Source organism: Melospiza melodia, chromosome 28, assembly GCF_035770615.1.
Source record: "Melospiza melodia melodia isolate bMelMel2 chromosome 28, bMelMel2.pri, whole genome shotgun sequence".
Lineage (NCBI taxonomy): Eukaryota > Metazoa > Chordata > Aves > Passeriformes > Passerellidae > Melospiza > Melospiza melodia.
In genome coordinates, this window is record NC_086221.1 from 7,818,509 (window position 1) to 7,829,774 (window position 11,266).

Here is an 11,266-nt window from a genome sequence, read left to right on the forward strand (position 1 = left end):
GGTGTTTGGGTTGGAATTTCAGGGATATTTGCACCATGAGCTCGTTTGCGCGCGCTCCGGTTGCGTTTCCCGGGGCGGGGCCGGAAGCGGCGCCTCGGGGGCGGGGACAGCTCCGAGTGAGTGTGCGGGAACCGGGGAGCAGCGGCGGGGACAGCGGGCGGAGCGCGGCGGGAGCGGGGGAGCAGCGGCGGGGACAGCTCTGAGTGAGTGTGCGGGAACCGGGGAGCAGCGGCGGGGACAGCTGCGAGTGTGCGGGAACCGGGGACAGCTCCGAGTGAGTGTGCGGGGACAGCCCCGGGTGTGCGGGAACCGGGGAGCAGCGGCGGGTGAGTGTGCGGGGACAGCCCCGAGTGTGCCCGGCACTGACCGGGGCGGTGCTCGGGGCCGGGGGCAGCCGCACCGGCGGCGCCCTCCGGGCTGGGGGCGCGGGGCTGCCCGCCAAGGGGTGATGGAGAGCACGGAGGGGACTCCCGGTGCTCTCCCGCATCCTCGGCTGGGGAGAGGTAAAGGCACCGAGCATGGACAGGCACGTCCTGATCGTCCCGTGCCTCCCGAGTGGGAGCCGTGTCCGGTCAAGCTAGGGTCAACTATGTGATAAGAATGTGCTTGGTGTGCCATTGGGAGTTAGATGTTTTCTTCTAGGTATAGGCTCAGTAGGAGTACGAAAACACAGGCCTTTCTAGAATAGTTAGTAAGAAGACAGTAAGGTTAGGAGTGAGACTGCTGATATTGCGGAGAACAAGGCTGTTGGAGCTGTAGAGATGAGCTGGGTGAGGAGGTTGTTGTGCTGTGAGCTTGGCTGTTGGGCGCACACCCAGTGCTAATGGGCGCGTTATGGGGCTCGTTGTTCCCATTAGGATAAGGGCAGGGATTAATGGGGTGGGGGTGCCTTCTGGGAGGAGGGGTGACGCGTGTGTGGCTGCTCCCTTTGTTCGTCCCCCGTGTCCGGCCGTGTCCATTGTCCGGCTGTCCCCGTGTGTGTGACCGTGCCCGCTGTCCCCGTGTCCCGCAGGCGCGGTGCAGCCCCGGCCGCAGCGATGGAGCCGCGGTGCCCGGCCTGGCTGCGGCGCTGTCCCCGGCCGTGCCGCCTCCTGCTGCTCTCGCTGTGCTCCGGCCCCGCGGGGGCCGTGGCCGCGCTGCGGGCGCTGCAGCGGGGCGGGCCCCGGCACGGAGCGGGGCTGCCCTTCCCCTGGCCGGCTCTCACCGCGGCCCTGTGCGCCGAGGAGCCCTCGCTGGAGGGGCCGGAGGACACCCTGGCCGTGTGAGTTTCTGAAATTCGGTGCTTTGTGGGAGTTTTGGGTGTGGGGTGCACAATTCTGGGTGTCAGGTGCACAACCTACAACTAATAGCAACCCAAACTGCCACTACCCCCCTGTTCCAGCCTCATCAAAGCCTGCTTAGGATCATTCGCCCTATCCATCCTCATCATCCTCATATCTGCATACAGAAACAACCCATGGCCCTCAGTCTTCATAAAAATCCACAGAAGCAACCCATGGCCCTCAGTCTTCATAAAAATCCACAGAAACAACCGATGGCCCTCAATCCTCATAAAAATCCACTTTCCCTGGTGCACTGGCCCCTACATGAAGCTGGGATCATAGCAGTGACCCACTGGTGTCCCAGCTTGTGTCTGCAAAAGCATTAGGTGCCTTCTCTTGCTCTCTGGTGCTGTGGGACTCTGCTCCACGGGGTGGGTTGGGTTCAGGACAGGGGATTTGCTCTGACCACTCTCACCTCTCCTTTTCCAGCAAGCCACGGCTGCTGCTGCTGCCTGTTCTGTGCCAGAGGAACCTCTTCTCCCTGCTGCTGGTGGTGCGGGATGCAGTGCCACGGGACTGCCTTCACCAGCTGCTCCAGGCCTTGGAGCGGGATTCCCGTGTGGATCCCTGGGTGCAGGCACTGGGGAAACTGCTCCAGCAGGGACCAAGTGCACAGGAGAGCTCCCCACATCCCACTGCCCTGTCTGCTGGGTGCCAGCAGCAGCTCAAGGGCCTGTGCCAGAAAATTGCCCAGAAGAAACCAGAGAGACAAGGAAAATTGAGCTGGTGCTTCAGCAAGCAGGCTGGTGCCCCTGACTCTGTGCCTCAAGGTGGGGAGCGTATGGAAGTGTCAGAGGAGAGCCTGGAGGTGGACAGTGAGAGAGAGGGGAAGAGGTTGCTGGAGGAGGTGGCATTTCAGCCCCAGGAGTGTGGAGATGTGGCAGAGGTGGAAGAGGAGGTGCCTGAGGAGCCTTCAGGGGATGCATCTGTTCAGGGCACAGAGAAAGCTGCTCAGGACAGCTCCCAGCAGGATGCAGCTGGGGAGCCCAGGAGGATTTCCCAGACAGAGCTGGCAGCAGAGGTCCAGTCCTTTGTCCAGGTACTGGGGAGGGTTTGCTGTCCCCTCCCAGCCAGGGAGCCTTTACTGCCTGGTTCCCATTCCTTCATCTCATTTCCCTCAGGTGCACGGACAGGGGCTGAAGATGCTGCTGCTGCAGGAGTCCAGTGTAAGTGGTTGCTTCTGTCCCTCTCCTGGAGCTGATGCTCTGAACAGGCTGGTGCCAGGGCCTCAGGAGGAGGTGGAGAAGGAGCTGGATTTCACAGATGGGGATAAAAAGCCCTGTTGGCACCTCCTCTGGGCTTGGGATACCAACACCTGCCTGCACCCTGCAGGTGTGAGGGGCTGCCCGTGGGCTCAGTGCTGACAGACACAGGGGAAGGGAGAAGCCCTGGAGCTGTATTTTCTATTTTGGTTTGTTTGGTGCTTTACTTAGGACAGTGTTTCTCTCCAGCACTCTGAGCTGCACCCCCCTTCCAAGCTGAGCATCCTGAACACCTGCACCCCCAGCCAGGTGAGCCCCAGCACCCCTTGCTGCAGCTGCTGCGGGGCCCTGCAGCTGTCCCTAATGCCCCTCATGCCCCTGTGCCACCCCAGCTCGAGGGGCTGAGCTCCTTCTAATGCCCCCCTGTGCCACCCCAGCTCGAGGGGCTGTGCTCCTTCTAATGCCCTCCTGTGCCACCCCAGCTCGAGGGGCTGAGCTCCTTCTAATGCCCCCCTGTGCCACCCCAGCTCGAGGGGCTGAGCTCCTTCTAATGCCCCCCTGTGCCACCCCAGCTCGAGGGGCTGTGCTCCTTCTAATGCCCTCCTGTGCCACCCCAGCTCGAGGGGCTGTGCTCCTTCCTGCAGCTCTCCACGTGCCCTGAGCCCTCCCTGGTGCGTTTCTGCAGCTGGCTGCTGCCTCTGAGCCCTGCCCTCAGCCACACCAGCGCGGCCATCCTGGCCCAGCAGCTCTTCCTCAGGCGGGTACGTGCCCTGGCAGTGGAGAGTCCTGCTCCCCACTCCCCTCTGCACTGTCCCCACCTCCTGCCGTTTGTGTCCCCAGGTGCTGGCCCTCACCCAGCCGCCCTCCCGACACCTCATGGCTGCCCTGACGTCGTTCTGCTCCAAGTATTCCCATGCCCTGTGCCGAGTGCTGGTGGCTGCAGTGCTGCAGGGGCCAGGGGAAGGTGTGCGGGGCTGCTGGGAGCTGTGGCTGTTTGGGGGTGGCATTTGTCACATGTCAGGAACCATGGAGGCCTGGGGTTGGTGAACACTTGGGGGTTGGGATGGGAGATGGGTTTACGGATGGAGGGGAGGGCTGGCTAGGCTGGCTTCTGGCTTATTTTTTTCCCCAAAGGACAGTTCCCATCCCTCCATGATTGGAGGCCTCCTGGCAGCTCCTAATGCTCAGGGCAGAGCTGCCCCTGTGCTGCTGTGAGGAGAGGGAACCCCTGCCACAGTGTCCCCTTTTCCCAGAGACCGGAGCTGTTCAAACCCTTCCTGCAGCTGGGCAAGGGAAGCAGGATTATCCTCAGCAGTAGGAGGGGGCACTGGATGGTTTCTGTCTGTCCTGTCTGGCACATGCTCCTGTGAAGGGGTGCCAGGAAGGGCCAGGCACATCCCCATGGATTTGGCAGCCTCTGGAGGCTCTCCCCTGCTGCTTTTCAGGCGCTGAGCAGACCAAGCTGCTGTGTGAGCTGGTGGAGGAGTGCCTGGAGGCCCACTCTGTGCAGCTGGTGCTGAGGTGAGGGCTGTCACAGGGCTGGCAGCTCTGCTTCGGCCTCACTCTCCAGCCTGCCTGGATGGCTCCAGCCATCTGGAGGCACCAGCAAGGTCACAGAGCAGCACCTTTCCTCTTCACTGTCCTTGCAGCCAAGTCCTGGAGGTGCCTTTGTCAGAGAAGCTCCTGCCAGTCCTGCAGGCCGTGCTGGGGCGGCAGGTGAGGAGCCCACCTTGTCCCACGGGTGTTCTTGGGGACTCCAGCAGTGCTGGAGCAAGGACCCGCTCCCCTTACCTGCCCCTGGGCCTTTCCTAGGAGGTGCTGCCCCCTGAGCTCCTGGATCTGCTGGTCCTGACTCTGTGCCAGCAGGCTCCAGCCTTTGCCACGTCCCTGAACTTCGCCAGGCTGGTGACAGCCGTGCTCACGGCGTACCAGAGCCAGGTGAGCCCAGCCAGGGCTGTTCCTGCAGCTCCTGGGGCCCAGCCCAGAGCTCCCAGGTGAGCTCCTGGCAAGGCAGGGCCCTGAGCTGGTGCTGCCTCCACCCCAGGTGAGCCCAGCTCACAGGAGCAGCCTGGCTGCTGTCCTGGACCGGAGCACTGTAGTGCTGAAGAAATCCCTGCAGGCTGTGTTGGAAGGGGCCAGGTGAGCTGGGGACAGGTCCCTGTCACGGCAGCCTCTGCACCCTGGGCTGCCCCAGGGCGGGGAAGCAGAAGGTGCCACCCCTGCCATGCCAGGGCTGTGCAGAGCTGGGGATGGCAGTGGATTTCCTCCTCTTGATTTTTGCCTTTCCTCAGGTGACCACCCAAAGGAATCGTGAGGGGGCAGCTTCCTCGTGTGGAGGACACAGCAGCAGCCACAGCCGCCCTCGCCGGGTCCTCCCTGCCCAGTGGGACCCTGTGAGTGGGCTCTGCTCCCCACAGCCGCCCTCGCCGGGTCCTCCCTGCCCAGTGGGACCCTGTGAGTGGGCTCTGCTCCCCACAGGGCCTCCAGGCAGCACCCGGTCTGAGGGGGCTCCTGCTGGGCAGGGCCATCCCAGCCCCCCTCGCTCCTGGGGCTCTGAGGGGTCTTGGTTGAACAATCCGTGCGTTCCCATGAACAGCCCACGTGTTTCCAGGTGTTTCTGTGCGTGTTCTCCTGCCACACTCTGCAAGGTGACCTGGCCCCCCCTGTGCTGGGGGCAGGACACAGCCCATGGAGAGCTTCCAGCACCTGACTGCTTACTGCCCAAAACCCATCACTGGGCCAGGACAGACATTGATTTGAGGCTGTATGGAGTTGATAATTCTGGATTTACTTCACTATCTTGAAGTGAAGTGCCTCAGCTCATTCCAAGGCACAAAATCTGTGCACGTCCACGTTCCTCCCCATGGCCAAGCAGTGGTGCAGGCTGGGCTGCTGCTTTGTGTGTCTGATCTGCTGGCATTCACAGATCTCTGGGTGCAGGAGAGCAGCATTTAGCTGAATTCCAGCTGAATTTAGCTGGGAAGTTTGAGTGTTCTGCTTTAAATCCACCTTTCTTTCCTGTTTGCCTGGCCTGTGAGGGGCCCTGCTGTGTATGACACATTTCTGGTGATGATGACACTGCTCGTGGCCCTAATAGTGCTTGTGTGACATGACTGCTCAAAGTTCTATCCTGTATTCTTGAAAGTACCTACTGGAAACCTCATCCAGGCACCTCCTGGTCTGAGAACTGGGAAGAAAAGGTTGGGACAGAGAACTCAGGCAGGTAGAGCTGGGGTTTCAGTGGAGGTTTTGAAGCATTGCATATTTCAGGAGCTATTTAAAAATCCATAAGCATCTCCAAAGGGAGAAGGAGAATTAGAATGTGCATGTGTGACTTGTGACTGCTCCGGGTTTGCTCAATAATGTTCAGATCCCAGCCAGAGGAAGGAAACTCTGAAGCATTAGGTGACACTCTTAAGGCTGAGAGCCAGGTTTCTTTACATAAGAATCTCTTAAGCTATTTTTGGTTGGCAGTGGACAGATGAGGCTTCAAAATCCGCATTAGCTGGAGGGTGGAAACCTCCAGGGAGCCAGATTGTTGATGTGTTTGCATTCCACTGAGTTAGTAAAGTGAAGCTATTGTAGGGCTGCCCAAAACACGACATAAATAGAAATTGTGCCATGATCATCAAAGGTCTGAGCCTGCTCTTCTGGCTTTATTAGGCAGCAGGCTCTGATCTTTGCAGTTTCCCTGCAGAGCTTCTACCAAGTGGCCTCGGTGTCACTGTCCCCAGTGCTCTGCCTGGCTGTGGCTGTTGGTCGCGTGGAGGTGACCTCTTGCCTCTTGTGGCAAGAGCCTTCCTGGCCCTGGTTTTGCCTTTGCCCAGTGACAAACCAACCAAAAGCTCTGTGGTGCTCTGTATTACAGGGTGACGGCAGGGTGAACCCTCTCCTTCTTGCTGTGACCCCTGGGCTGGCAGGGGTGGCACAGTGACCTCGGTCAGCTGATGCTGCCTGTGCCATCACCTGGCACTGACGTGTTTGATGAAAATCCTTTTGCTGGGATTTTTCTCCTGAGAAGCCTCAGAACAAGAATGGAACCAATAACGATCTGCTGGCTGGAGATGGTTTAGCAACCAGGGCATCTTGGATTGGTCTCCTGTGCGTTGCTTCTACTCGATGACCAATCATGTAGCCCCGTGTCGGGGCTGTGAGCAGTCCCAAGTTTTTATTATTCATTCCTTTCCAGCTTTCTAATGTCTCCTTGCTCTTTTAGTATAGTTCCCCGCCGCCGCCCGTGGCTGCTGCCGCCGCTGCATGGCGGGCCGAGCCGCGCCTTCCCCCCGGCAGCCTCTCGGTTCAGAGCTGCTGGGTGGCGCGGTTCCGCCGCCTCCTGCAGCCACGGCCGTGCCGGCGCTCCCTTCTGCAGCCGCGGCCCCGTTCCCGTTCCCGTTCCCGCACCTCTGCCCCGCTCCCGCCCGCCATGATGGCTTCCCGCGTTGCCCTAGAGACGCCGCCTACGCATGCGCAGTTGCTACAATCCGGCTCCTCTCCCCCGCTCCCGCCCGCCATGATGGCTTCCCGCGTTGCCCTAGAGACGCCACCTACGCATGCGCAGTTGCTACAACCCGGCACCAGCAATATGAGTCCGCGCCGCCTCATCCAACCACAGCGCTGCTTCCGGGATCAGCCGCACGCATGCGCAGTTCTATCTCCACGGCTCCGCCGCAGCTTTGGTGCAGCCCGGTCCCGGTTCCGAGCCGCTGCGTGCCGCTGTCCGGCCACAGCCGGCATCCTCGTGCCCTGTCCCGCCGCTTCCGCCACCACCGGGTCTATACACGGCACCGCAGCAGGCGAAAACTGCATCGGCTCGCATGTATCCTTCCGCGTTTCTCCCTCTGCCGGAACTTGGGGAGCCGGGCACCGACAGATCCCTCCGCAGCCGCAGCGCGATATCTGATATCCCTCCGCGTTTTCGCCTTCCGCGCTCCCAGCACCGAGTGGGACTACTTTGTCTCACCGCCCGCCCGCACAGCCACAAACGAAGGAGGTTGGCAGCACAGAAATCTTCACTTTTGAGTCCTCTTGACCCTTTCAAGAACTTCAGAATCCATCCTGAACGGCGCAGGGGGGGGTGTGCAGCACAGAACATCAGTCAGATTTTACCGATCAGCAGAACCTCGGCCAGGGGGTGCCGGGACTGGCTCTGTCCTTGTCCCGATTCGGGAGCAGTGCTGGGGAAGGGACTGGTCTGAAGCTTTGTCTGAGACCTTTCCTAGCTGGAGGTAGCAGATAGTCTGTGATTTTCATCCAGTTTACTTGTGATAATGGGCAGTGGCTCCTTACCTGCTTCCTCTTCTGTTTGTAGATTTTTACTTCACATTACAGAGGGGAATTCCCTTTTTGGTCTCGTAGCTCTTGGGTTTTTTTGAAGGAAATTCAGTTGCATGGGTCGTCTGTCCACTGTGCTGCTTCCACACCCTGCACAGGGATTTTTGAACCAGTTTCATGACAAGATGATTCCTGAAAATGGCCTGAAAATAATTTAAAAAAAATCAAAAAACAATTTCAAAATAATTTCCTGAAAATTCATCCCCCAAGGAGCTGCCCCTCTCCAAACAGGAGCTCCAGGTTGTTGCTGTTTCCCCTCCTGCAGCAGTGCCAGGGTCACCCCACTTTTCCCTGCAGGTAACAGCCTGGTAATCTCCTGTGTAATCCCCGAAATGCTGATGCAGTTCTGCCTGCAAACCTGGGAGCTCTGACACCCAAATGTGAGGCTGAACTCCTCTGGGGGACGCTCGGCAACATTTATTTATTTATTTATTTATTTATTTATTTATTTATTTATTTATTTATTTATTTAGAGTTATATTTATATATATTAAATAATAATTATATTTATATATAATAAATAATAATTTATTTTTACATAATAATAATTTTTAATTTTATCTGAATTATATTTATACATAATTAATAATATTTATTTATTTATTATATAATAAATATTAAATAATATTCAGATATGTATTTATATCTGAATTATCTGAATATTATTTATTATTTTTATCTGAATAAATAATAAATTTATTTATATATAATAATTTTTTATTTTTATCTGAATGATATGTATACATAATAAATAGTATTTATTATATATATTATATATTTATTATATATATAATTTATCTATTATATATATAATAAATTATATTCAGGTAATTCAGATATATATTTATATCTGAATTATCTGAATATTATTTATTATTTTTTTATCTGAATAAAAAGAGCAATTTTCCTCCTTGTCTTTTGGTGTTTTGGGGGGATTTTTATTGACTACAAACCTTTAACCATAAGACAAGAATTGTGTTCTCTCTCTCTTGGTGGCTGCCAGGTCGCTGTCAGGCAGGGACGCCACAGAAAGGTGGATTTGAGGGAGGGCTGGGTGGTTGTGCCCCTGCACAGAGCTGTGAATCCCGATTGCTGCATCAGTGTCGGGCTGAGCAGCTTTCCTTCCCAGCAGTGAATAATCCAGATGAGCGCGCTGAGATCTGAGCCCAGCTCAGCTCCGGGTGCCCCGGGCGGTCCCGAGGGGACCCGGCTGGAAGGGGACAGGGGACAGGGTGACAGCCCATGGTGCCACCCACCCCCGGGGCTGCAGCTGCCCCTGCCGGCTCTCCGAACAGGTCTGTGCCATCCTGCCCTGGCCCTGCCATTCCCCCATTGCACCCACGCTTTAGCTTCAAAATAGGAATGCCTAAAACCCGCTGCGTGCTTTTAGTAAATGCTTAGTAAATGTTTTTAGTAAATGCTTGTAGAGGGTCTCTGAACGGGGCGGGTGTGAACAGGGGTGGTTGTGAACAGGGGCGGGTGTGAACAGGGGCGGGTGTGAACAGGGGCATTGCCCTCCTGGCTGTGGGAGGGGACAGAGGGGACATCAGGGACCCTGGGCTGTGTCCTTGTGTCTGTGTGCCCCACGGAGCAGCCCTGGGATGCCAGGACACCGGGCAGAGGGCACTGATGTGCCAGCTGGGGGGGAAGCTGGGGGTCTCTGCGAGGGTCTCCCACCTCCACTCCCCCCGGTTTGTCACCCCTGGCGCTGCTCTCGCTCTGGCACAGCCTGGGCACAGCCTGTCGGGCACTGGAGATGCTGTTTGCAGGGCTGGAGGGTCTGCAGCCCCCAAAGTGAGGGGTCCCTGGGCATGGGGGGGCAGCAGCAGCTGCTGAAGGTGGAGCCCGAGCCGCTGTAAGCTCATTAGGGGAGGACAGAAAGCGGCTTTAGGATCCGAGCAAAGGGGCTGGGGCAGGGGGGGATGGTGGGGCTGCTGAGAGGGGCGGGAGGAACGGGGGTCCTGGGCAGCATCACCGAGCCGGGGGCTGCAGGGGCTCCTCAGCAGCCATCCCGGGTTATTCTGGTGCTGAGCCCCCCATGACAGCCCAGGGGATCCCCGCCTGACCCTGCTGCCAGGGGGATGCTGGGGCTCGGCTCCGCGGTCACAGTGTCACAGCGGGGATCGCTCCCGCTCTCCCCCGGCTCCGTCGCCTCCCGGGGCGGGTGCGGGACCTGGCAGCGCTTCCCCGGCCACCTGCGGCCGCCGCCGCCCGCCCCGGCCGGCGCGGGGAGCTCCCGGCGCTCTCATGCATCTCCTTTAAAGGCCTTCTGCGCTCGGGCTCGGCCCCGGCCGCTGCGAGCGCCGCAGATGCGGCTGCTCTGCCCCGCGGGAGCCCCGCAGCACCGACAGGGCCGAGCACCAGCGTCTCCCCGCGCTGCTCGGGAGGAGCTCAGGCAGGTAACGGTGTCCCGGGAGCGTTCGGGCCGAGGGAGAGCCCGCTCCGGCTTCTCGGGGGGTTCCTGGTGCTGCACCAGCCGTGCGTCTCGTTATCTTTGCCATCTGGAACGCAGAGATAAGGAGCGGGTGTCCGCTCGTATCGTTTCCATCTGGAACACAGAGATAAGAGCGGGTGTCTGCGGGGAGCCGCGGCCGGCAGGCGCTGCCGCAGCTGTGATGGATTGAGCGCTCTGCAGCCGGGACCGGCCCTCCGGAGCGCTCCGGTGCGATGAGTTTGGGTGATCCCACCCCGAGCCCCTGGGTGGAGTTATCAGCGATAATTCCCGCTGTACAGGTGTGAAACGGGCTGGCTCTGAAAGGTGCCAAGCGCTGCTTTTTACACCTTCACCAGAGCCGAGCGGGCACCGGGTGATGCTGAGCTGGGCCGAGGCTTTGGACACGCACTTGAAGCAGCTCTCTGTCCCCCTTGATCTCTCCTGAATTTATTGTCCTGGACACAAAATTCTCCTTCTGTCCTAAATCTGCATGTCCATGGGCACCGGGACAGTCCCTTCACCCTGGGCTGGGAGAGGGATTTTGTGAACTTTCTACGTTCTTCTTTGACTCTTTAAACACTGTAAAACAGCTTAGATGGGTTCTCCCAGCTCCCTTAGGTTTGGAAATGTTTTATATCTGTCTCTCGGGGAGCTCAGGGGCTGTCAGGGACAGTCAGAGACTCTCATGTCTGCAGCCTGGAGAGCAGGGCTTGCTGCAAATCCATTTCCCCCCATGAACATGACCCACACCACAAACCCCAAAATGAGGATTTCCTTGGGGAAAGGAAATGGGGCTGGCAAGCAGGGCAGTCCCCCCTCTTGTATTGAACTGAATTTCTCCTTTTCCTCGCTCCTTACCCTCCCAAACCCCTCCAGCCCCCTCCAAGATCCCAGCCGCCCTCCCCACCTCTTCTCCCAGTTAAGCAGAGGAGCTCGGATGAGAAAACGCTTTAAAAATACAACATTTAGCGGCGTTC

General features: G+C 58.1%; 1 protein-coding gene across 2 annotated transcripts; it reads left to right on the forward strand.

The window, feature by feature from the left end:
• The first annotated feature begins 1,037 nt into the window (after window positions 1-1,037).
• On the forward strand, window positions 1,038-4,667 carry FANCE (FA complementation group E). 2 transcript variants are annotated; one of them, XM_063177962.1, is made up of 10 exons: window positions 1,038-1,261; window positions 1,752-2,361; window positions 2,444-2,488; window positions 2,756-2,833; window positions 3,142-3,285; window positions 3,365-3,488; window positions 3,970-4,045; window positions 4,174-4,240; window positions 4,337-4,462; window positions 4,569-4,667. In XM_063177962.1, the coding sequence occupies exons 1-10, from the start codon at window positions 1,038-1,040 to the stop codon at window positions 4,665-4,667; spliced, it is 1,593 nt and encodes a 530-aa protein (XP_063034032.1). The 2 variants fall into 2 exon arrangements, with proteins under 2 accessions (XP_063034032.1, XP_063034033.1); XM_063177963.1 differs by having other exon boundaries at window positions 2,774-2,833.
• Window positions 4,668-11,266: the final 6,599 nt, after the last annotated feature.